At 37.4% G+C, this 26,995-nt stretch overlaps 1 protein-coding gene across 1 annotated transcript; it reads right to left on the bottom strand.

Annotated features, from left to right (window-relative positions):
- Positions 1-6,327: 6,327 nt before the first annotated feature.
- Positions 6,328-26,244, bottom strand: LOC118577907. The gene is made up of 4 exons (XM_036178557.1): positions 25,879-26,244; positions 13,144-13,578; positions 11,200-11,409; positions 6,328-9,553 (listed from the first exon to the last, which is right to left on the bottom strand). The coding sequence occupies exons 1-4, from the start codon at positions 26,242-26,244 to the stop codon at positions 9,503-9,505; spliced, it is 1,062 nt and encodes a 353-aa protein (XP_036034450.1). The 3' UTR covers positions 6,328-9,502.
- Between the last annotated feature and the right edge of the window lie 751 nt (positions 26,245-26,995).

Here is a 26,995-nt window from a genome sequence, read left to right as displayed (position 1 = left end):
TTTATTTTGGTAAACATTATTCAGTCTTAAGGTATTCTGTTCACTACTTCAGCATTTTAGTGTATGATATTTGCTTGTAGACATTAAGATGAGGAAGAAGAAAGAAAAGGAAAGAAAATCCAGAAAGTAAAATCTGTGTTTGGAGAACTGAGATCACTGGTGGCTGAAAGCCATTGAGTCTGACATCTCCTTGAGGGTCTGTGTGATTCAGTTTACTGGTTTCTCTCCTCCTCCCCTGAAAAAAACGTGTTCAAACCACTAAAACCACTTAGGAAACTGGCTACTTGTAACAGGAAAATGTAGTTCTTTGTCTCAGGACTCCTTTACCATGAAGAATTGTTACCTCGAAAGGATCTTGTTCGCAATAATAACTCCAGAAAGAAAATACAGAAAGAGAGAGAAACGTAACCCTTTCCTGTCACAGCATTGACTTTCTTAAGAGATTTCCAATTGGGAAGGTGAGGGTGGGGGTGGGAGGGGGGAGGACAGGGGAACCCATAGCTGATGTGTAAAATTATAACACAAATATAATAATAATACTAATAAAAAAGAAACAAACAAACCCAAAAAAATGAAAAAAAGAAAGAAAATGAAAAAAAAAGAGATTTCCATTTTCAAGTGGAAAGCAGACAAGTAGAACAATAGATTTCTCTTACCCTTTACATTTTTTCGAATTGTATAGTTAATACTGAGATTTTATTTATGTCATTTACTTTGAAAAATATAATTTAATTTTTGAAAAATTTTGCTGGAGCACAATTTTGAATCATTTAAGTGAACTTAGAAAATCAATATACTTGTACAAAAACATTTAAAGATCTCATATTTAAACATCTTTGTACTATTTTTTTTTCTGGCTATTCTGTGATCATTTTGTTCCTTTACAGAGTAGGAACAATTTTGGGAAGTTAAACACAATGAACAAGAAAATCTTTCCAAATTTTATTGCAGTAATATTTGCAGATACTTGGGAAATATATAGGATCCCCTAAAAATTAGTATTATAAAACTTTTCAAACAAGAGGAGATATAATTTGCCAATTTTTCACTCAATTGGGACTAAGGCAAAAATGAAGCATGGTTAAGGTACCATATAACACTCTTAAAATAAGAGAAAGATTTAACTAATTAATCTAACTCCACTGTGTAAGTTTTTTTTTTTTTTCTTCTTCTCTAAGGTCCAGAGAATGGTCTATGAGAGCCTTCCTTTTTGTTTTGAATAAGTGGGCTCATTACATCCATAGCAAGCCAAAGCGGAAGAATAACTAGGAATAGATAGACAACAAAACATCATCAAATCAGGCATTGATGCATTCATTAGAAACCATTTGAAGAAGCTGTGGTGGGGCAGCCAGTTGGGGTTTCCAAGCCTGGATAGTGAGGCTTCCAAGTAAAGGAAAAGGAGAGGTAGCATCATCCAACACAGGGCTTACAAACATCCAGAAGAAATGGAATAGGAAAGTTGAGGCGGTCTGCTGGAGTTCCCAACTTAGTTTTCTCCCAGTGGATAAGCTTCTCACAGCTGAACTTCTGGCATCTCTTTCCCCCCTTGGACACTTTTATATCATTGAGCAAAATAGTATATTCTCTGTTGGACATAGTTTAAGTCTCAACTGTTCTCAATGACGCAATGTTTTTACCTCAGTGTTACTGAGCAGTTTCTTACTCACCCTATCAAGAGTTGGGGGGTGGGGTGGAGCTTCTCCCCAGTCAATGAACATGTTTGGCTCAGAAGTGTCCAAATACAGTTTCCCAGTGTGCTGAAATGAAAATAATGTGCATTGCACAGTTCTATGCAAACTGCATGAACCAACACATTTATTGCACCTTAACTAGCATGGTAACAAGGGCACAGTTCTGTCTTTAAATATTATTTCTCTTACAACTTACTAAAATGAAAAGCAGTGGGTTTTATTAATGCATACAGATCTTGGTTTTATTGATCTTCTCCCCTGGCCCCTGCCCTTTTATCTTCTGTCATCAGAAGCTGCCCCCATTCCTTCTCCTTTCTTTTCACAAACGTTCTTGACCTGTCTTCCCCTACTGCGGTCTATAAATTTTTCCCCTCTTATGGTACCTCAGTTCTAGGTTTATCACCTGTGCTCTTTCATGACCCCCACATAAATATAAACACAAATTAAAACATTGAAATCTATACTCTATATATGAGAGAAAACACATGGCATATTTCTTCCTGAGTTTGGGTTATTGCACTTAATAATGTAAAATTATTTTTGAGAAAATGTATCCAAAGCACAAGTTGGGATTCAATTGCAATTCTTGGCATTAGAAAATTCCTGCTATTAGGTGAATTTTCCTAATTATAAAAATCAACTGTTACTCATTTCCCACTTTCTGAAAACTTGAATTTTATCTGTTTACTTTTCTATGGCACTCTTCTCCAAAAAGAAGAATGTTTCTTCATCTTTACTCAGGGATTTCTTTTTATTTGATTTCACCTTTCTGTTTTGTTTCTCTCCACAAGAGTATGCATTCTTTAAAATGTTTGAGAATTTCATGAGTACTGTATTTACATCATTTCTACTCTTCCATCTTCCTTCTCTAAACTACTTTCAGCCTTTCTCCTCACCTCTACACACACACACACACACACACACACACACACACACACACACACACACAGAGAGAGAGAGAGAGAGAGAGAGAGAGAGAGAGAGAGAGAGAGAGAGAGAGAGATGAGTCCATTTAGTGTTGTTCCTATGTGTATATATTTAGTATTGAAAGCTTGGGACTCCATCACCTTTTAGAATCTATTAGGGGACTCTTCCTTATAGAAGACTAACTCTCTTTCCTCAGCAACTATTACTGTCATACCTTTTCATCTGTCAGGAAAGTCTCATCCATGTTGACATGTCCATTGGTGTTGTCATTATGCAAGTTGTGCTTAGGTGAACACAGTTTTTGAGATGTCATGGGTTCAGCTTCCCTGTCATATGTAGATGATACTGCCTCATAGCAGATTCCTGGCACTCTGGCTATTACATTTTTCTGCCCTGTTCTCTAAAATCTAAGGGATTTTGTTGTAGACATAAATTGGGGTCGGGCGCCCTACAATGTTCTCTGTGTTTCATCCAGTTATTATTTTCTGTAATAGTCTCTATTACAAAAGGAGGCTTTGTTGTTGAGAGGTAAGAATTACACTCATTTTGGGTATAAGAATAAGTATTCAAAATGCAGTTAGGGAACTGCATAGATTCTCCTCTAGGTCCCACACCTGACCAGCCACAGGTTGAGAGATCCAGGCATTAATTCCCTCCTATTGAATGGGCATTAAGTCCAATTAGATAGTTATTGATTACTTCCAATATATAAGTGCCACTATTACACCCTTAGGGATATCTTGTTTTTCTTAGACTGCATAGCTGAATAGGAATGTTACTCCCCCCCCCCCCCGGCAGCTTGTATAGAACCTTCGGATACTATACAAGCTAGTCCTCAAAAAAGAGACTTTTAGGTCAGCTCTGTCGTCTACCCAGTATATATGGTATCCTCAGCAACAGGATCTTACATTCAAGTTCTGGGAGATAAGGAAGGACAAAGACAATTGCCTATATTATTTTGGGAGCCTCTCCAAATGCCTTGACCAAGCACTCAAAGAGGTTTCTCATGATCAACACTTGGATTCTTTTAGACGGCTTTTGGTGGGTGTATTATCTCAAGTGGTATAACTTCATCATATATATTTGTCTAAATAAAATAAAATTATGAAATATGTTTCATTATGGACTTTTTATAACTCCTTCTGGGTTATTTGTTCCTCCTCACAGTATTATTCCTTCCCAGTTTAAATGCCCTTTCCATTTTCTCCATCTCTCCTTCCTAGCACTGCTACCAAAATACTCCTAATCTTGAGTATAATGTTCTTCCTAGGCTTGTTTTCTATTCTCTTTTGAAATTACTCTGTCTGCATCCTTGCTTGTATTTTTCAAAATATGTTTTACTTTACTAATCTTCAAAAGGGCACTCTGTTATATGAACCCACAGATTTTATTTGCCTTTCTGACTCTAAACTTTGCACTCCCTGCAGTAACCCTTGTTCAGAGGCATGGAGGCTGTCTCTCTCCACCAGACCATGGCCCTTTTTAATTTCCTTGGTGGACTCTGCTAGTCCTATCTTCTGAAAAAAAATTCACAACAAAGGTGAGACTGTTTTTCAGATTATTCCTGTTACATATTTTTATCACTGAACTGCAACTTCAAGGATGCAAACAATGCAATTGGTCGGCTATTAAGTTATTTAATTTCTTGTATTTGGTTTTAACATTAAAAAAGGCTTAGAGACTTTTAAGGAAGTTTTTACAGATTTTTTTTGTTGCTATGTGTGTAAGTGTTTTCCACTTTGTGTGTGTGTGTGTGTGTGTGTGTGTGTGTGTGTGTGTGTGTATGTATAATTTGCAAATGGCATTAGATCTTTAGATCTACTGGAACTAGAGTGAGAGATGGTTGTGAGCCATCATGTGGATGCTAGGAGTTGAACATAGCTCATCTGGAGGAGAAGACAGTGCTTTTAAATATTAAGCCATTTATCCAGACCCTAAGGGTTTTCTTAATTTAATATATCACTGAGAATTATGGCTTGTCAGCAGTTCAGAAGTTATTCCTCCTGTCAATATCTAGAAGCTGTTCAATAATCAGAGTTAAGATGCTGATTGAAACCTATCAGTAAATTTTATGAAATTCTGCCCTTTAAATCTAATTGGGTGTTCTCAGACTTCTGAATTATTTGTTTGTAGGCACTGGAAATTTAGGTCCCAGTATCTTCTGAACAAGCATTATCTATTTTTGTGTAAAACCAACTTCCAAAACATGTGTTTTGGTTAAACCCATAAAATGTGGTGTCTTCCTTCTGCTATACCAAAAACTGTACAGGCTGTGTCTACATAGGTCACAGAAGGGCACAGAAGGGCACAGAAGGGCCTGCACCGCTTCTGATGCTTGTGGACACCAATACAAGATCCCCAAGGAAGAAGAGCCTGCCAGAGGCCCCACGAGCAAATGTTTCCCAGGTGTTGCCACAACAGTGTTTTTCATAGTTCCACAAGTGAAACTGAGGGAAATATTTGGGAATAAAAATGCCTAAAATACCAATTTGATTGTCAGAATCTAATTTAGCCTTTGTTCAGAATCAACACTTTTCTATCATGGAACAAAAATCACCAGCTTTGTACAGGTTTATGACAGAGCCATAAAACCACACTTTATTTTTTCATATTTTAATAATTAGGTATGAATATTTAGAAAAGCAAGTATTACACTTATCACAAAATAATTTAAAATAGATCAATTATGTAAATTTTCAAGTATTATTAAGAAAATATACCTAAAATATTATTGAGAAATATAATCCATGAAACTATAAATGGAAATGTATGTAATATACATGAAAGATACGTCATGTCTAGATAAAAATCATGTTGATATACCATAAGAATAACTTATATATCATATATAGATGAGAGCTCACTCCCCATGAATGTGTATATATATATATATATATATATATATATATATATATATATATATGTATGTATATAATCAATTTCCCATTTCTAAGCTTCACATAGTGAGCTTATGAATGCCCAAAGTAATAAAACGTTTAAAAGGAAAGAAGAAAAATGCATTTTAGGTTCTATAGTGAGCATTTCAAGGAATCATGAAGCGGCCCTGAGTCATTTCCCTCAGCGATATTCCACTACAATGTTTTCTCTCATTTCTGGCTTCTCCATATACTGTAGTCACTTGGGAGATCATCCTTTAATAAACGTCTTAAATCTTATCTCTGTATTTCCCTCACATTCTGCACTTGCTCTCTGATTCCAATTCTCCCCCACTCTCCCAGCATTTGTAGCTGTCCCTTTTACTGCACAATAAACGCCTGAGGAACAGCATAGGCATGGAATGGAGCACAGAGCAGACACAGAAAGGAGTAGAGGATTTGCAGGGATGAGTAACAAAGGGATTCCAGCAAGGACCTGTGAAAAGGATGCCCCTCAAAGCACATCTCTTCATGTTTTCTAGAAGACTTTTTTTTTTAGACATCTTTCTTGTTTTGTTTTCTTTTGTTTTTTTTTCCCTTCTGAGTGCAGGAGGTTTTTTTCTTATGTGAAATTTGTTTAAAAATACTATAATAATACCTATTAAATGAAATTTATAAGAAGAGGGGTTTGGGAAAGCACATTGTAATTTAAATAAAAACACCCTGAATTTAAATAAGAAACAAATACACATGCATGCATAGAGACTTATATTAAGAACACACGATATTTTAAAATTAATGTTATGCTATGGATTGTAAAATAAAAGAATATATGAAAACTGGACTCCATTTTCATTATATAAAATTGAGCATTTTCCATAGTGGATTTAGTAGTTTCATCTGTGAAATGGAAGTGAAGGGCAAGGTGTTAGGCTATATCACCCCTGGTATTATGTGGAACACTTACTTAAGGAGATGCATGGATTTGTAATCTTTCAATCACAATATATATTTCAAAAAATAAAATAAAATGTTCCAATTGATTTATTAGGTACAAATTATCAAAAGATAAAAAGCAGGGTCTATAATGTTACAGTTTTACAACTCTTCTTTTTGATTCTGCCTTAAAATTCACAACTTTAAATATTTCAAATGTATATAAAATCTTTGCTAATGCAAATGTATTTTTCCTGATACAAGAGCATTGTGTATGAACAAAAGGTCAAAAACAAAGACTTAGAAAATATTTTGTCTTTCTGTGAAATGAGGGCAAGTCCATGAAAGTTCTAGAAGGGTTTATTGTTCATTGTAAAAGACAGGTGAGCTATTATAGTTTTTATATTCTTCTTATTTGTAAGTAAAGTGGGAAATAAAATCACGTGGATATAAGGAAACAGTTGCCCAAAAGGAGAAATTAGCATATAAAATAAATTATGGTGATAGAAAAGGCTTAGAAATAATGTAGCTAAAATCATAAAGTTATTTCCTTTCCTGAATATAAACTGTATAATGAAATTATACATTATATTGGACCAACCAAAATGATTTCTCATATGCAATTAATATGCAAGGCCACTGAAGTGGTGTAGCAAACTGTGACTTACTTTAAAAGTAGAAAACCAGTTCTTATAGAAAAATACTTTGTTTTCTTTTCTGTTTTCAGCCTATATTTTAACATTAACCTATCACAAATTTCTAATTATGTCACACATTTCAAAGTTCCCCAATCCAAAATAGAATAGGCACAAACAATGCGAAACAGATGAATAACATAGAAGAGAGAGTCAAGAGAGAGACTGTTGAGGTACGCATTTCATTTCTAGTATTTATGTTATCTGTGAGACCTAACCAGCTAGAAAACTGAGGTTTTCTAAGAGCTTAAATAAATAAATATATTTTTCATCTATATGTGCATTAATTTTGTGGTTGTAGTGAGGCCCCAGGAACACTAAAGCAAGCACACTACCACAGAACTGTACCTCTTCTATCTGAAACTTAGAATGCTGCTCACATAACTGAATACTACACGTGGGATACTTACCCATTATCATGTCATATCTGGCAAATAAAATTCAAAAGTAGTCAGCATCAGAACTGAAATTTATTATACCTTACTTAACTAAGCACAGCTAAATTCAAAATATCTTGCAGTTGACATATTTTATTACTTTTAAATTACAAAAGGTCCAAATCAAATATTATACTTTCTTTATAAAATTATACTTCTCCTCTATTTAAAAATTTTATGTTATCTGTTTTAATTTATATATTTTTGGGGAAAAGTTTTGCTTAAAAGAGCAAATTCAATTGGCTCCCTTGTTTTATTATTGAAAATAGATGATTCTCTCATACAGTACACTTTCCCCTCTCTCCATTCTTCCAAGTTCCTTGCCCCAACTCCTCACTTCTCAGATCCACTCCCCATCTGTTTCTCATCAAAAAAAAAAAAAAATCTCCAAGAGATAACAACCAAAACACAACAAGACAAGATACAATAAGACAAGGTAAAAGCCCTCCTATTGGAGGCTGGACAAGTCAATCCAATCGGAGGAAATGAGTCCCAAGATCAGGATAAAGAGTCAGAGATCCACCTGTTCCCATTGTTAGGAGTCCCACCAAACACCAAACTAACAACCATAACGTGTGTGCAGACCACCTGGTGCACACTTTGTTGGTCCTGTGCTTGTCACATCAGTCTCTGTGAGCCACTAACCTCATTCTATTGTATACACATGGAACAGTGATTTGAGGATTAGTGTTGGTAATTTGAGTTCACTTACATGATCATCTTTGGCTTTTAAAAAATAATTAAAGGAATGGACCCAAGTGGTTTTCCTGAAGCAGTATGTAAACAGATGAAAATCATAGTGACTTAACAAACAGTGGTTCACTTAGTCAGATAATAAACACTAGACTTCAAATTATCTATCATTCTTATTTTGCAGTCAGATAAAAATATGAAGATATATGTTCATAAAACATAGGGCATTTTCACAATTTTGCTGCATTTGGCTCATTTAGGACACAGATGTGACAACTCTGTGGACAACTTTGACATGCTCTAAATCTAGATAAAGATCATCTGTGTACTATTCAGGGTTCTATAGAGAAACAAGACCAAGTGCATGGCCACTCTGCAATTATGGGGACCAAGAAGCTCTGAGAAGGATTTTTAAGTGGATCATGAGGGAACAATTGAATATTTCAGACATGTAGAAAACAGAAAATTTGCCAGAGCCTAAAGGCTTGAGAGCTGGTGGCTGAAGCCTCAAATTAAAGTTCTGATGCCAAGGACAGGATAAAATGCCTCCATAGTTCAAGGAGACACACAGAAAGAACATTTGTCTTATGTTGTTTCTGAGGCCTTGACTAGATGATTGTCCATCCACAGTGGTGAGTGTGATCCTGACTTGATTTACTGCTTCACATGCTAATCTCCATTGGAAACACCTTGCATACAAACCCTAAAATGATGTCTTCCTGGCTCCTTCTATGCATCTCTTGGTGCACTCCATTTTACAATTAAATTATCTTACCTTCTAGTATCTTCTGACATTGTGTTACAATTATTTTCAGGTGGAGCCATAATAATCTTTTGAGACTTCTGTACACAGTAGTTGATATATTTGTTAAACTTTATAATAATTAGGAAAAGTGTTTATCATGTTTGACTATATTGTATTTAAAAATACAATTATGATATTCCAAGTATCATAAAGACAAGGAAATCCCAATTAGAAGTAATTGTAAACCAAATTTAGATGAATATTTCCCAGTAATCGATGATGGAGTACAAGGGCCGTAATTCCAGCCCTAGTGAACAGCAGAAGGAATATGATATAGTGGCAGTGCATATATGGCAGGCTATGAATGGTGGTTGTAAGACCGTGCTCCTAAACAAACACAGCCACTGCCAGAAAGGAGCTAAACAATGCATGGGAGGATGGCCGGCCTTTCTTCCACTGACAAAGACAGTCCAGGAGGACAGGAGAAACCAGGATGCTACTAGTTTTCAAACTTTACCCTCAGGACTCCGAGTTCCTTGTGGATCTGCAACTGGGAATGGAAAGAGAAGGATGAAGAATACTCAGCACAGCTAAGGAAAAAATAAATGTTATGTCAAAAACATGTATCTCTGAATTTCTTAGATTCTGGGGCATATTGGGATTAGATGTGCTTTCAAGGGTATAACTTCATATATGCTTTGAGACTATAATAATAAATAAATATAACCCTATACTCATATTTCTTTACTTGAATGTATAGGTGAGTCATCTTCCCTTATGTGGTAAGGATTCCTGTACAATTTTCTTGACGATAAACTATGTTTTAAAAATGAAGTAAATTTTATGTATTTGGTATGTCAGAACTGTGTTCTCATTTACAATAATATCTGGAGGATTGGAGAGTTTTCTTTGTCCTGTACGTAACAATAAGAAGACTCATTAAGTACACGAGTTCCTGATCTGTTATTAACATAATATTGTTTGTATTTGCACTCTCTTCCAATCAGCCTAACATTACAGTGAAGGCTATAGTTAATCAAGAATTAATCCGGTATAGTATTTATTAGGCTGAAGCAAACACAAAAACAGCAATCTGTAAATCAATATTAGTTCTCCATAGACCTGTGGATGCTGAAACCAAAGAGTCTACCAAATCCTATATGTACTGAATTTTTACCTAGACACACATCGAGTTTTAACTTATAACTTATAAATTAAGAGCAGTAAGAGATTAACAACAGCAATTAATAATGAAACAATTATACAATATACAGATAGAAATGCTATTTGAACATGGTCTCTTTCTTGAAATAGTCAAAACAAATAAAGTTTTAGACTGTGGCTACCTTTGGAGAAATAAACAGCAGAATTTGTGGATGACTGCCTTGGGTGCATTGGGGAGGATCAGGGTATCCTCTGAGAGCACACACTTTCTTTGACAGGCTTCCTGCTCCTCCTAGCTTTATAATTCTGCTGTTACTTGCTTTCTTCCCTGTCTACTAAATTCTACAACACGACTGCTGTATAATTAAGATGTTTCCTCATGATGCTATTAAAATATTTAAAAATATATTAAAACAGGAAATCATTGTTGTAGATTTGCTACTGATGCTTTGCTAAGCCCACTTTAAAAACTGAAGCAGGGAAGTAGTATTTACCCCCAAGTCCAAAAAAAAATGTAAATTCCGAAATTTCTTCCACTTCCACAAACCATGTAAGCTTAATTACAACAAGCAAAATTAATATGTTAGTAAATGAAGAAACGCTGTCAGATAAAAGTAATCCCTCGGCAGACTCCTATTCCAGGGGGAGCTCTTTCACCTTTTCACATCTTTTCTGTTTTCTTGATTTCATTTTCACATTATGGTTATTATTTTAACACAGGTTTCATTGACCGACAATTTAAAGATTTTTAAAAGGAAACATACAGCAAAAGCATTATAAAGACATATAAACCTCCCTATTTATTGAAATTATACATCCTAGTAAATATTCCAGAAGGAGCAGATAGGCAGGCAGATAAACTTCCTTAACTCCTAGGAGTTGGTACAATCATCCTAAGAGCCTTAGCCCAGTCTCAATCTTGTCTTCAAGACAAGAACCAATAACAACATCATTATACAAAACTAATCACAATGAACACATATGGTGCTTTCGGTGGGAAGGGACAGGAGGGGGCTTCCATTCAACACTCACTCTTCCTTTACTTGCAATGTCCCATGTTCTTCCAGAGGGCACCAAAGGATAGTTGTAACATCGAGTGTAAATCAAGCCTGGGAACACTGTCTCTGGAAGGTGCCAGTGCTTGTCTGAAGTAGTGAGGAGCTTCAAGCAGCTGAGCAGCCCATAGAGCAGTAAAAAGATGTAAGATATCGACACGCTCAGCTGCATCTTGTTAAAAGCTTCCTGCGGGTTGGCAGAATGAAATCTTTATTTAAAATACACAAACTATTGTCAAGGGAAAGATGGAAGGAGAACACAGTAAAAGGGCCAAATGCTTTGCTTAACCCAATAGAAGCAGCAGTCGAAAGAGGAAAGTGGCCACACTGTCGGCAGCAGCAACAGAAAAGGTGACTAACATCACATCAGCATCCATCTGCTCTTCCCATGGTTTCAAAATGCATTATTTCTTTTATTATTAATTATGTTTCCAAGGGGAGGATAAAGATATTATGGAAAGCAGAGAGGAAATCATTTCTGCTGCCACTTGGCATTGAGTAGAGTAGCATATGAAATGAGCTAGTGATGACAGGAAGCGTAGCTGCAGCCTTGAGTCCCAGCATCCCTCTTACCAATCAGCTCCAACTCCCTGTTGGTAGTCAGGGGCTGCCTAACAAAGTTCAAGCAAAACCATTACTGAACACTAACAGGAAGGAACTGAGACAAGACTGCCTGGGGAGGGGGGATTTGTACAGAGAAGAAGCTGGGAGGAGGAAAGGAGAGGGGGAGAGAGAGGGTGGCTGAGACAGGGAAAGGAGGAGGGAGGGGTGGGAAGGGGGAGGAGAGAGGGAGGGAAGGGGGAGGAGAGAGGGAGGGAAGGAGAGAGACAAAGAGAACAGAGAAAAGACAGACACAGAGATAGAGAGAATGAGTCACCATCTTGGGCAGAGGATACATAAGAAACGCAAGTGTTCTGTATAATTGCATAAAGACGTCACGTGCACACAGTGTGTCACTTGTTTTACATACTGGCATTTCCAAAAGAGGTTTTAAGACACAATGACGGTACCTGTGAAACTTTTTGGATTGGTGAGCACAGTGACTTTAGGGAGGGTGAGCAGGGAGCCTGGCAGAGGATGGGTCACTAATGAAGAGCCAAAGAAACTAGACAAAAATTGAATCAGACATGAAAAAAAGGGGGAACACCCTGGGTATATGTCATTTATGTTGATGAAGTGTTATGCCTTTTTTGGTGGCAGTGGCTCACAGCTATTTATTTTCCACCACAATGCTCACAACACCTTTAGCCAGAGTATGCTCTCAGTGCTCGGCGGGGTTGGTATTGTTACCGATGGGATAATTATTCTGGTGTTTCTTTATTTTAAGCACCAACAGAGTGTTGTGCTCGCTGTCTCCTGTGAGACAGCTCTTGTTGACTACAGCTGTGTTCTGAACACAGACATGATGGTAAAGCGAAGAAAGCCTTTATTCTGTTCTGCCCACCCTGTCCTTGTGGAGCCAGTACCCGCGTCCACCTTTTTGGAGGAGGACGGTTAAGTTCCTCTCCCCAGAGCCCCAAGTATGAAGTGCATCTCCCTGGAAGAAGCACAGACCATCTGCGTTGGGGTGTCAAGGAGGCGGTGACGGACCCTCTCCTTCCTATACCTGTGGGTGTCCCCTCTGGGAGTATGGAGGCTGCTTCCCAGCAACTCTTCTACAGGTTTACTTCCGAATACCAGGCACCTTGGCTGAGCCCCTTCTCCACGTCAAGCCCCGCCAAAACTGTCCAGCGCCCAAACTGCAAACTACACCCAGTTTCCGAAGCATATCCCTGCCCCAAGTGCCCTGTCTTTCTCCACATCACCTGACTGTGCCGTGAACGACAGCTCCGTCCCCTACCTTTGGCAGACCCCCATCCCTCACCCCTTACCGCCAGCCTCCCTCCAAGGAAACCCAGCGCGGAGAGGCACGGACACCTACAGAAGCGCGCACCTGGCCCGACGCTGCCCGGCACCCGGTAGCCGGCAGGTGCTCTCCGCGCCCAGCCCGGGGTTGAGCTTGAGCCTGGCCACCCAGGCTCGGGGCTCCTGTACGTCGCCTCAGCATCCTGCCGCCCCCCTGCCGGTCCTTCCTGCTGGCCGCGGCCGCGCCGCCGCAGCCATCAAGTGGCTCGTTAAGGAAATGCAGGTGAGCGCGGGCGGCGCGCCGGGCCGGGTGCGAGCGCCGGTGCGCGAGCGCGAGCCGGCGGAGTGCGAGCCTCAGCCTCCCGGGCGCTCCCGCCGCAGCCGCCCAGCCCGCCCCGCCCCGCCCGCGCGCACCGCCGCACCTGCGGGCACTCGCCCCGGCGTCTGCGGGACCCGCGGGCTCCGAGCGCGCTGCCGCCCTCCCGCGCCGCCCTCGCACACGCAGATCCCACTTTTAAAGAAGCCGAAGCGCCGCAGCCCACCGACACACCGAGCGCAGCCGGCTGGGGCTGTTCTCTCCCCGTCTGCAGTTGAGCCCGGACCCTGGAATAGAAAGACAGTTCTCCGTTGGACTGGCAGAAAGGGAAAGGAAGACTCCTCCGTTCCCGAGGAGAGCGGAGCGGCGGCTATAGTAAGTAAAACTGCTCTCTGTTCCTGGTCTCGAAAGTGAGGCGTCTACCGAATGCTAGCTGCCCGTTCGTTCGTTTGACCAGGGAAGAACTTGCCTTATATAACTTGAGTAATTTCTACCTGAGAAGTGCTTCGCTAAACATTTTGTGTGTGTGGCTTTCTTTGTGGGAGATCACTTAGGAGTGTCTGCATGTGCAAGCCTTCCCAGGAGTCTGATTGTTAAAGGCTCATTGTTCGAGGGCGGCTGGAAGACCTGGTTTGTGAATGTGTTGTTTGGCTCCAAGATGGACTGTTACCTAGAAAAAGCTTGGATTCCCATCCCATTGCCTCCTCCGTCCTGTCACCCTTCAACCATGGTCCACCCCCAAGTTCCACCCTTCGCTGACTTCAGTGGTTTGCTTGTTTTATCTGTAGTTCTAAGGATCACTAGCACAATTAATTAGGTCAAGGGAAAGTTAATAGAGATGGTTTGCAAGACTAGAAGAAAATTCTGTTCGGATGACTTCATGTCTGTGAGCAGTTTATGTGTGGAGGAAGTCCTGGCATCAGTCTAGGCGAAGAATTTGGTGAAGTTAATTTGGAGAACTGTGAAAAATGCAGTGTGAGAGCGAGCTGAGCCTGTGACTCTGACACAGCCGGTTATGAACTGTGACAGGCTCATCAGCCGCTGAGAGGTTTAAGGTGTCTCCTAAGGCTGAATATCGCTGCATCAAAAACTTTTGCAGATAGCATTTCTCTTGGACTATCATCGCCTGTCAGAGGCTGCAGCTTTTCCATGAACACAAGTAGGGCACGCTTCCTCTCGCCATGAAAAGGTTAACGGTACCTTAAAAGAATAAGGGACATGTGTAGCTTAACATTCGCCAATATGTTGTAATATCTAAATAAAACCTTTGTGTTATGTCAGGAAAAATATAGTTGAGTCAGTTTGTTTTGCACAAGAGGGAAAGGAATCAATAACGTTTCAGCATTTTCCCCTCTTTATCACTGCCAAATGGGTTCTGAATCTAATTCTTCTTGCATTGTTACAGATACAGTAGATACAGTAGGAATTTGCAGGTTAGAACCAACTGCACCAATTTTAACACAAAGTTCTTTGACACAATGGCACTCATGGAGATTGGAGTACAATAGTGGTTAGAAAAGGAAGTCGTTGTAATTTATCATTAACTTTCAGATTTTCTGTCTTAATATAAAACATGCTTTTCCGATTAAAAAAAAAGTACTGGCAAAATTATACAATTTGACTGAAAATTACACCTAATTATCAGGCAAATTTTCTTTAGAATGATCATTTATTATCAATCAGTGGTTGAGTGATTTCTCATATTTGTGTGACACTCTTGCAGTCAAAATATTGTCACCTCTATATTAACCCAAATAGCTAAGCAAAACTTTCATTTGACATTGATTTTAAAAATATGAAAAAGGCAAAATGTTTAAGAATGGAAATGGCATTTAGAACCTGCCTTTTTGTGGGCCATTCAGACTGACTTGGGACATAAGTTTTAGAGTGATGAGACAGGACAAGGGAGGAGATTATGATGATGATGGCGATACAAAGTTACACTGGATGGGGATCACTTGGGAAAGATGTGTCATTGTTTCCTCAACATCATTTTATTTCTCACCCAAATTGTAAAGATCTTTTATTGCTCTCTGGTGTGGCTTCTTTTACTGGTTGGTTTAGAAATGAATCTAAATATTTTAGACTGAGATCATTGGTTGATGGAATTTGGATTATGTATATGATGACCTCTATCATTTCTGACTGCACATCTCTGAGATGATATATGACATTTGAAAAAAATATTCAAACATAAAAGGGTAATAGTCTATAAGCAGCCACACTTAAGAGTTATCAAAACATGCAGTTGCATGTATTTTACTACATATGTGTTTACTCACAACACACAAGGAGAGCTGTTCATTCTGTCTCATTTCTGAAAGTGGAGATTTATCAACAACATTAATAATAATAAACTGACACACAGTCTGCCTATGCTATAATTATGTCATAGTGTTAAGAAGGATAGCCTGAATTAAAGTTGTTTCTAGTCAAGCCTACAGAGATGCCTGGTAACTGTTTCTATAACCATAGAGAAATTAGGCCTAGCCAGCCAGGGTCATTACATTGTTAGCTTTTTGCCACCAGCTTTCTGTGTCATACAGGAGTTGTAAGTTTAAAGTTGAATAATAAAGTTGCTAGTGTCAGCAGTAATGCATTTTATTATGCAATTGTTCTTGTTATTCAGATCAGATAATGGCCTGATGAAATACATAAGCAGTCTGCAGGGAATGAATGATTAATTCCTCTAACATGTGCTTACCAAAGGAGTTTTCACTAATAAAGTGCTGTGTACCTGAATTTGATCACAGTTGCAGTTGGTCAAAGCAAACATACCTTCCTTTCCCTTAATATCAACATAGAATTTATAAGTCTATTTCAGTAACTATAGCAACATAAAGATGATTTTGTAGAACACATGGTCATATATTTTACGAAGCTCTGGATAGGAGGATCATTTTCTTAAGAGACTTAATTTAGAAAGCAAAGTTATGCTAATTAGATTCTCACTTTGGAATGCTGAATTATTGATAAAAAATTACTCTTCATCTGTGCAGTGTTGGTATGTCTTTCACGTATGGTGAGTAGGGTGCATAAACCCAAGCATGTGAGGCTGAAGAGCATGCCAGTACCAAGGACACTTCCCTTTGGGATATTAAGTGTAGTAGAAAGCTAAAATATTGTCCTTACAGAATTATTTGGACACATATCTAACACTTACAAATAAGTAATAATAAATCCCACAATTGTTGCTGCAATGGGTGCAAATTGTTTTGTAGCTATAGGCGTATCTTTAATGTAACTTTTAATAACTGCATTTTGAAAGCTTTATTATCCTAGAGGATGGCTAATGGAAAGACTCTATGTGTTAAAAACATGTGACTTGCAATGCATGTAACACATTTAAAATAACCTGCAGGTCTTCTTTTAAAGAATTTTTTAGAAACTATCAGTTGTGGAGTATTATAATTAAAATCATTGCTTAGCTATGTATGTATCCACACATCCATCAACAATCTGTCTACCTATTTCTGTAAATACAACACATTACTTTAAGAATCTTCTGTTGTTTGAGGCAAATATCTTAATTCAGTAGTTTATTTTTTTGGATATGCACCTATACTGAGCTTAATAAATATCAACCACACAAATATAGTAAATATTCTGATTATGTCATTTAACAAGTTATAGTGAAAATTAGGTGAATAGAATTTTATATTGAGCTGAATCTCAGTTTATCTGTTACTATGTTTAAGTGCATTTTCTTTTTACTTTCAACTATATTCAGTTCACTTGGATGTCATTAGATATCTCAAAAGCATTGAACATTAAAAAGAACAAATAAATTTCACTCATACAATCAACAGTATAAATGTCAACAGGACTCAGAGCATGATTTTCAAACTTGTTCAAGGTGTGCTGAATGAAGACATGTAACTAAGGTACAAAAAATTTATCTTCAGGGGAAGACATATTAAGGGTGGAAACAAGCATTCTGGGATTTGATGTGTTAGCCAAGAGAAGTAGCCTAGACTTTGTAACTAAGTATTGTCTGTCCAGTAGGGATGGTTGTAGCAGTTTCCCATCATTTCAATTCCCAAACAGTATGAAACAATCCAGCATAATTAGTGATGTAATTGGGTCTAACATTGGAGAAATTGTCAGATTATACTGTGATAATCTAAGAATCCGAGCAAGAGCAGGCTTATTTGCAAAAGGGCAACGTTAATTGTCCTGAAGCCATGTTGGACACACATTGATCTGTTGCTTTCTTTGTTGGTTGCCCCTTGCTCCAGAGAACCAGGATGGAGTTCTTGGAAGGGAGGAGACAGTTGTCTTGTGTTCCAATGAAGCACCTTTTACTCTTGCCAATGAGAAAATATTCCACAAATCACTGTCTTTGAATGAGCATCTTCATAATCAAATAGAAGAATTTGAGAACACAGAGGGTTTAGAAAAAAGGCCAGAAGCCCTTAGTGGCTATGGTCTTCCATCTTCCCCTCTTTATTTTTACATATTTATTATTTTACAACATCACATTTAGGTAGTGCAATTTATGTAAATTGCTGTTTCTCTAAATGCATGTTACAGAGTGTGAAAGCTACCGGGAAAACAAGAAATCAACTTTCAGCCTTTACATGTTAGAGAAGTAACTGAAGACTTCAAATATAAAAAGATGTCAACATAAAGTGAATTTCCAATTTTACCAAATGTTTTTCTGTACCAGTCTAGTTGTACTAAGCAATGTCTTGTCAAGAACAAGCTTGGACAACACATTGCACATTTTGTAGTAAATTATCAGTAGACAATCCAGTAATACATAAAAATACAGTTCATCCTCCACAAGTTTTTACATGCCACTGTGTCATGGTATTGAGCACAGTATGTACTCTAAATGTCTTAAGTATCACAGCATTGAACTTTGTGAAAACAGTGTGCTCAAAAATTTCCAGGGTGCATGCAATAATCAAAGGTCGAAAAAAGATTCTGACTCACAGGTGGCGTATGATTTATATTTGATTAGTTCATAATCAAATAAAGCACAATAATACACAAAGGCCTTATTTTTATAAATTATGCTTTATAAATACCTTATCAATTATTCTCAAAGCTGAAGATGTATTGAAGTAAAAAGACATCTTCTCTATAGTTTAATACACATTTACGTATATTAGATGCCAAGAAAGGAATAGAACAAATTTATAATTGAATACGTATTTCATTTGAGTTTAAAGATTGCTCAAATTAACTGTATATTGCTTTATCTAGGAAACCTTGTATAGTTGTTTGAATACTGTAAGGAAGCAATAAAACTGTTTTAATCATGTACAGATTTTGTGAATACTTAAACTAATTATTTCTAAATACAAGTACTTTAGACAGTTCCACATATACTAATATTCATTGAATTAAAAATTGTGATTAAAAACTTTTAGAAAGAAATCCAAACTTATATTTGACCAACCTAATTAGTATTAAAAAGGTGAGTTGTTTAGTGGGTACATGAACAGAGAACATAGCCATAAATGTTTCCTGTGTATATGTTCCCTTTTCATATTTATTATTTTATATCACATTTAGATAGTGCAATTTATGTAAATTGCTGTTTATCTTAATGTATGTTACAGAGTGTGAATCTATAAGAAACTCACTTTTAGTCTCTAAATGTTAAAGTAACTAAGTAAATTAAATGCCTGCATGCATCCTAGGGTTTGTATCTATCACTTTGTTTAAATAGATGGTTTGGGTAGTTTAGGTTAGGACAAAAGTCCTGAACATGGCTTCCTTAAACTACAAGCAAATAACATGTATTTTACATTCTGTATCCAATGCTAGGAAACATCAAATCAGAGAACATAACCAAACAGAAAAAGAAAAACATCCACAAAATGCCACCAAAGGCAAGGACAATAGAATATTTTCCATTTCAGATATCTAACTGACGTTAGCCACTAATCTAGTAGGCTTGATATTTTGGAGGAAACACACACACACACACACACACACACACACACACACACACACTCACACACGTATGCACACACGCATACACACACTAGCATCCCTTAATGATGTCCCAATACAATAATCTGGACTCTTCTTGAACAAGATCAGATGAAATGTAAAGGAAAAGAATATATAGAGAAGAAATCTCTTCCCCTTCCTCTAAAGACAATGTCTGCCCTTTTCTTCTTCACTCAAAGACTGTTTGAAAACCAGAGGCATTTTTTTTTTTCACTTTAGAAATCAGCCTTCAGATTAATGGGGAAGCCTTCTTCTCACATGCATTGTACCCCATTTCCCATTTTGGGCCTAGCCTTCAGGTAGCCATGCAGAACATAGACAAAAGCAATTTATCAGTTCATGATTTATTTTTTCTTTAATTTTAGAAAAATTTATCAAAGACCAGATAATGACCCCAGAACTAAAGATACAATAAGCATTAGGGAAGATGTCACCGCCTCTTCTATCTCTAACTTATCTAATTCTGTTGAGTCAGAATCCCTATTCAGAATGATGCAATGTAATTACACAATGCACTTAGCCGCAGAACCCAGAGTTTAGGTCCCTGGTATTCACTGCCCTTTCCATATATCAAAGACTGCTAAGTATAATACCCATTATGCTAGAGATGTTAGACTGGCCAAGTTACAACTGACCTATGGCTTTACCAACTGTAACCAGATCATTAAAAACATTTTAATTCCCAAGTCAAAAAAAAAAAAAAAAAGAAAGAAAGAAAAAAGAAAAGAAAAGAAATCTCCCCAAAGTACCACCTATTCTAGGTAAGGTACATACTTAGAAATGTCTGTGGTGTTACGACCCCCATACTCTATCATTCTGAGTCAGAGGCATCTCTTCTAGAAGCAGCGAGGAATCTGTGTTGCATATTTAGCAGTGATAGCCTCTCTGTCTTCCACTGTAATAGGTTGGCAACCTTCTTCATCTTCTAAGCTGGAATACCTCACTGCCAATTCCTCTTGTGTGTCACACTCTCCAGATCAGGAGAAGCAGCAAAGCATGGTGAGCACTTACTGCTCCACCTTCGTGTTGAGTGACATGGAAACACTGATAAACCTCCAGGCCACTGTTGCAGCTGAAACTCCGATCTATCTCTTGCGTTTGCCAATCACAGTGTACAAGTTACAGTGAGCATTCTTATTGTTGCTGCAGTTAGAACCATGGCAGAAATGTCTTGGCTTTCTCAGCAGAGAGCAGAGACACTAAAGAAATTCTGTTCACATTGGAGGGAGTGTGAGATAGCTTTAGAGGAGGCTTTGTAGAAAATCACAGAGGAAGAAACATGGTAAAATGTATATTTTTAAAAGCAAATTGGGCCCTGGAGGAGATGGGAATGGAGGGGAGGGGCCGGGGGAAGGTGGGAGCGGGGGCTGGAGGGGGGAGGACAGGGGAACCCATGGCTGATGTGTAAAATTAAAACACAAATGTAATAAATAAAAAAGGAGAAAAAAGAAAATTGCAATTTCTATATATCCTTAAATTAAAAAAATTATTCTATTTAATATTATAAAACTCATGAGAACATTCCTGACTAAATTTCAGAATATTTCCCACTCTATTCTCCCTAAATGTCTTATGTAGGATACAATAATGCATTACTATCTGGTACTATGAACACAGACTATGTTGTGCTAGCCTAAAAATTTATAGTTCAAAATACTGAAGCCTAATTATATGCAACACAAAACCAAGGAAATTTATTTTGTCTTCACTTAAAATTTCTTATTGCACTGTGCATGTATTCATTAGTTTCCCTTTTCTTTCTTATTTTACTTTTGAGGTTAGAATATAATTACATCTCTGTCTTCGCTCCCCTCTCCCCTCCCCATTCTCCCTCAAATCCATGGCTTCCTATCTCACTAGTTGTTATTGCATGTATAATGTATTGAATTAGTTTCCAATTACTATTTATTTAAAGTACTTGTTCCAAGAGGTCATTCCTTGCAATGGCAGTGTGGAAGTATGTTCAGTGGCTACTCAGGAGGGAAGTGTCCGTTCAGTGTGGTGTGTCTTCTCTATTTGTTTTCTCCTAGCAAACACATGTGATTTCCTCTATAAGACATGGTTCAGCCTCATCATTTATACTTTTGTGGTTGAAAACAAGTTTTTTTTATGACAGTAGAATTGATTGGATTTGATTGAATGATTGAAGTTAGTACTTCATTCTCTCATTTCCTTGGTCCACAGGAAGATATTCCTTCTTATAAAAAAATGAATGGCTGGAAGACTATTTTCCATGGTAGAACAGAAACTTTGGTAACTTGTCAGCTTTAATAATACATTACAAATTTGCTAAGTTACAAAACCTAGATTTTAAAGTAGGTCAGTACATCTTAAGAGGTTTTCTTAGTGTGTGTGTGTGTGTGTGTGTGTGTGTGTGTGTGTGTGTGTGTGCGTGTGTGTGTGTGTATGTGTGTCTGTGTGTGTATGAGAGAGAGAGATATGTAGAATATATTTGTTATGTGTGTAAGCAATTTTGTAATTGTCTTATTAGTAAAGATATTTTTCTGCAAAAAGGCAACATTCAATAATATTTCAATGAGAAATGTTATCTGATGAACCTATAGATGAGTCAATATTAGAGGCCAGGTCAGAATAGATCAGATGATTCTTAACAAAACAGTCTTCTCACTGTTGTTGAAATCCTCTTCCCCTAATTTGGTTTCAAATCTACCACTTCTGATCATTTCTTTGGCCTTCACAGGGACTTGGTAGATTTCAGACACATGAAGCTTCATCAGCTTTCTTAGAATACAAAGAGGTGTTCTACTATGAACTTAAAAAATAGAACTACACAGGCATTTGTATTGTTCCTTTACATCTCATTTGCCAGTATTAAAATATAAAATAATTTCTTAAACAGTAATCATTACTTAAGAAGGAGGCATTACAACTTTTATTTTCCACCAAATTACAGGTGGATGATTAAAAAAGCTGCACAGTTAACAGCACCTCCTGGTTTTCCAGACATCTGAGTTTAATGTCCAGCTCCTATATACAAATGTTCAGTGACTTACAGTCACTTGTTACTGAAGCTATAAGGGATCTGACATTTCTTTCCGGATTCTGAAGGGACATGCACTCACACATACACATATTACCCCAGCCTCTATACACTAAAATATACCATGAATCTTTAAAAAAAGAACTACTTATGATCTTATTTTTATCTTAGGTTCTTCACATTTTTGGCCAGAAATACCTTCTCATGAACTCTTAAGAAATATTCATGTAGAAGGTTTTAATAATAGTTAATAGTTCTCCTGTGGTCCACATGAGAACAGGAAGAGGCAGAGTGCTGGAGAGGTCCTCAGAAATCCACAAATGATACATCCTCTGTAGACTGCTGGCAATAGTCGAGAGAAAGCCTGATCTGACCTAGTCTGGTGATCAGATGTCCAAACACCCTAACAATCGTGCTGGAACTCTCATCCAATAACTGATGGAAGTGGATGCAGAGATCCTCAGCCAGGCCCCAGGTGGAGCTCCAGGAGTCCAATTGTCACGAAAGAGGAGGGACTGTAAGAGTGTGAATTGTTGAGACCAAGATTGGAAAAGCACAGGGACAAATAGCCAAACGAATGGAAGCACATGAATTATGAACCAAAGGCTGTGGAGCCCCCAGCTTGATCAGGCCCTCTGGATAAGTGAGACAATTGAATAGCTTGAACTGCTTGGGAGGCACCCAGGCTGTGGGACCAGGACCTGTCCTTAGTGCATGAGCTGGCTGTTTGGAACTTTGGACTTACACAGGGACCCTCAGCCTGGAAGGAGGGGACTGGAGGTGCCTGTACTGAATCCACCAGGTTTAAATGAATCCCCAGGGGAGTCTTGGCCCTGGAGGAGATGGGAATGGAGGGGAGGGGATGGGGGGAAGGTGGGGGGGGGGGCAGGAGGACAGTGGAACCCATGGCTGATGTGTAAAAGTAAAACACAAATATAATGAATAACAAAAAATAGTTAATAGTTAATATTATTGCCTCTTTCGTATATGCAAGTCACTACTTATATGATATATATATATATATTCTTATTCATATGTAATCTTTTTACATCATATTAGTAATAAAAATTGATATAATTACCTTTATTTTATAGATACAAAAATTAGACCAAAAGAGTTTTTATTAACTTTTCCATTAGCCTGCCTCTTGGTGCACAGAGTTTTGTAGATTTATAACAAGGTTTCCTTGATATACAGTATTAGCCCTTATGAGGAATGCCACTCATAGCTTCTGAATATTCAAGGTGGAGACAGCCAATGGCACTTGAACTGCTTTTGTAATATTTTATTTTCAAATGAACCAAGTACCAGGTATCTATTGCCAATTGGCCACAGATTCTGTGCTGAATAAGCACTCTTTAAACACATTGCCATCCTCAGTGACTGTTGAACAAGTGCTATAGTATTTGGAATGCAATCAAGAGTCTGTTAACCCTGCACCATAACTAGGGCGAAATCAAATGCAAAGAAAGGAAGATGGATTAATGTGGCATGAAAGTTAGGGTCTATGAATATCTTCTGCAAGTGACTACAGTTCAGATGAGCACATATCCAAGATCATTTCACATGTGAGTGTCAGAGTCAGCAGATACAAAATAAAGTCTAAGGGTGATTACCATAAGCAGCAGAGAATGTCAGTTAAGGAAATGTGAAAATTCATTCTAAAAGTGTTTATATATTCTCATTACCATATGTTTTAGCAGAAATAGTAAATTTTAAAGTATGGTTGTGATAATTAAGTATTTTTAATTTATTGTATTTCTATTATATTGCTTCTGCTGCTTCTTCTTCTTCTTCTTCTTCTTCTTCTTCTTCTTCTTCTTCTTCTTCTTCTTTTTCCGTTTTTTTTTTCTTTTGGGTTTTCAAGACAGGGTTTCCCTGTTTAGCTTTGCACCTTTCCTTGAACTCACTTGGTAGTCCAAGCTGGCCTTGAACTCACAGAGATCTGCCTGGCTCTGACTCCCAAGTACTGGGATTAAAGGCATACACCACCACCACTGGGCTGTATTGCTTCTTATACTTAGAATTACTTAGCTGATACAAAAGTCGAGGTAACATGAATGCCAATATCCGTCATAGCTAAATGTATGTATGTATGTATGTATGTATGTATGTATGTATGTATGTAGTAACTAAACTATTACCTCTGGAGTAACAAATCTAAAAAGATGTATAAATCATCTCAGGAACTGGTTATTGCTTTTCTAGTATGTGAGCCATAATTTGTATGTACTGGTGGAAATTTGTTGTAGTGATATTGAAAGGACAAAAGAAATATCAAAGTTACTCCATAAAAATGACCTTTCTGGTGTATGAAATTTCAATGAAAAAATATTAGCTGCACTTTCTTAATGTGTTGCACCAACATTCATTTTGTTTTGAGCAACCACTTGTCAAATTTTACTTTTAACTAATATACTATGATAGTAAAGGGCACATGAAGAGGGCTCTTACCTACATTAGCGGGGATGTAAGAATTCTAAGGAACTGAGAGTAAAACTGAAAATAAAAAAGGCATTTAAAGTTCTCTATGAATCATTTCAAGAGCTTCAAATGCACCTTTCAGGCATAAGAGACAAATAATGAACAGAGTGACTGCATTAATTCCACATTTCATTTCCCACTAAGATCTTCTGATTGTATTAAAAAAGCCCATGATATTTCAGTGATACATGGAGGATTGAGGAGTCGAACTGGGAAACTTCATGATGCATATTTGTCCACTACGTGCTTTGATACAACTGCTAAACTATTAAACGGTGATGACCTAGTTCTGATTCTACCTTTGACGAACCTGACATAGGAAGCATGTGCTAAGGAGAAACCTAAAATATATAGCATGTCAGTTGTAAGAAATTATTTCATTCCTATTTACAAAGAAAGAAGATATAATCTTCAGAAATTTTCCCCATTTTTTTCTTTAAAAAGTGAAGTCACCTTTAATTATATAGATATATATTTCCACATGTTTTGTTTTGTTTTGTTTTGTTTTTTTAGCTCGCCAGGATGAGGCCATCCCAGTGATACTTGTCAGAGACCTTGCTCTGTGGACACTGTCTTATTTTTCATCCATTTACTTCCTATGTGCATTGCTTTACCAAAGTTTACATGGACAGTTACCTCATATTTTGTTTCTTCTACCTTATTTTCCCCTGTCTAATTATACTGAAAACATTATATCATTATTGTTTCACATTGGTGCAAGGGTATTGCTAAAATTAATGTTATGACAAACAGGAACTTTCATTATATAAATTTATATAGTCTTTTTTTATCTGTTTTACTTTTCTTCCTAGAATTTTATAAAGCCATATATAAAGACTTTGAAGTGGATATAAATAATTGAGAGAAATTATAATAAAAATGATGACATGAATAATGATAATTTATCATTGCTCCTTTTCTATTTGGAAAGGCAGTATCATAGTCAAATATATGTGTCCTTCAGATGGTAATTGTGAATCTGATTTAGGAGTGACTTGGCTGAATGTTTCTTTGAGCAGATGACTTACTATCTTTGCATGTACCTTTTGTGGAACCTCTTTTTTATGGCTATCCTCAGGATGAACCACTGACTTTACAGCTGTGTTACTTCTGCATAACAAATTGATGAGCTTTCGGATTTTTCCTAGCAGCAGCCAAAGGCTGCCATGCAAAGTAATGATCTCACACAAAATGTTACTTTGTGTTTCCCCTGCCAAGCCTGAGGTGGTCAGCATCCTTTGGCTTCCCATCCTGGAACTGTGCAGGTTCCTCACTGGAGCCCAGCCTCCATAGATACATGCTTTGCTTCTCACAATTTGGCTGAGCTCCAGTTCTTTGTTGCTGGGGATGTGACTGTAACATCTGTTGAGTATGACATATATCTTGTTTTTCTCATCAATCTTACGCATTTGGGTGCCCTTTCCAGGCTGTAGTACACACTATATAGCACAAAATCTGTCTTGAGGACTATGTCACAATATAAAAGAGAAACAGTGTATAAAATGATTTTGTTTTCAGTGTGGCTTTGATAGTAGAAACTTCTGTAAAAATCTTAAAGCATTTTTTTTTTTTAATGTAGCATTTGACCAGCTTTTGTAGAATTACCAAGTTCTCTCATAGGTATTGGAATTCTGTGTGTTTGTGTGTGTGTGTGTGTGTGTGTGTGTGTGTGTGTGTGTGTGTGTGTACTTTATGCATCCTATTCCAACACTGAGTTTCATACTCAACCCTTGAGTTTCTTGAGGCAGGTTTTTATTATATATTTTAAGCAGGATTTGAAACATCTTCGTTTTACTTCTTCCTCTCTTGTGCTGGAATTGCAAAGATTTATCCTCACCCAAATAAAATACTGAACTTTAAGATGCTAAATTTTAAAATGATATAAAATTTATTAAGCCAAGTATTCATAGCTTCCATTTTCATATTTTAATTACTGGTTTAGAGTTTTTGCAGTACTGGTAGCCAACTGAGAGCCTCATGCAAGATAAACAATTGTTCATTCTACCATCAAGCTATGTTCCCTGCACTCTAACTGCATATTTTAAATGGCCATGGATTATGTTATAGGGGGCCTTTAATACAGGTAGCAAGTAAAATATATGTGATGAAATGGAAATATTGATATTGTATACAGAAAATATTTCTGTGGCCCAAAGAATT

Source organism: Onychomys torridus, chromosome 2 (genome assembly GCF_903995425.1).
Source record: "Onychomys torridus chromosome 2, mOncTor1.1, whole genome shotgun sequence".
NCBI lineage: Eukaryota > Metazoa > Chordata > Mammalia > Rodentia > Cricetidae > Onychomys > Onychomys torridus.
The sequence above is the reverse complement of the archived record's forward strand: the minus strand, read 5'-3'. Positions and strand labels throughout refer to the sequence as shown.

What these genes read in the sequence shown, in the direction of transcription:
- LOC118577907 (XM_036178557.1), bottom strand. Translation starts at nt 26,244, where the DNA reads ATGCGTAAGATTGATGAGAAAAACAAGATATATGTCATACTCAACAGA. An exon ending in AAAAAGAGGTTCCACAAAAG is followed by an intron (nt 13,579 to 25,878) that starts GTACATGCAAAG and finishes CTTCTTTAAAAG; the next exon opens with TGGGATCTGCGTGTGCGAGG. An exon ending in CGGGCCAGGTGCGCGCTTCT is followed by an intron (nt 11,410 to 13,143) that starts GTAGGTGTCCGT and finishes GCCAACCCGCAG; the next exon opens with GAAGCTTTTAACAAGATGCA.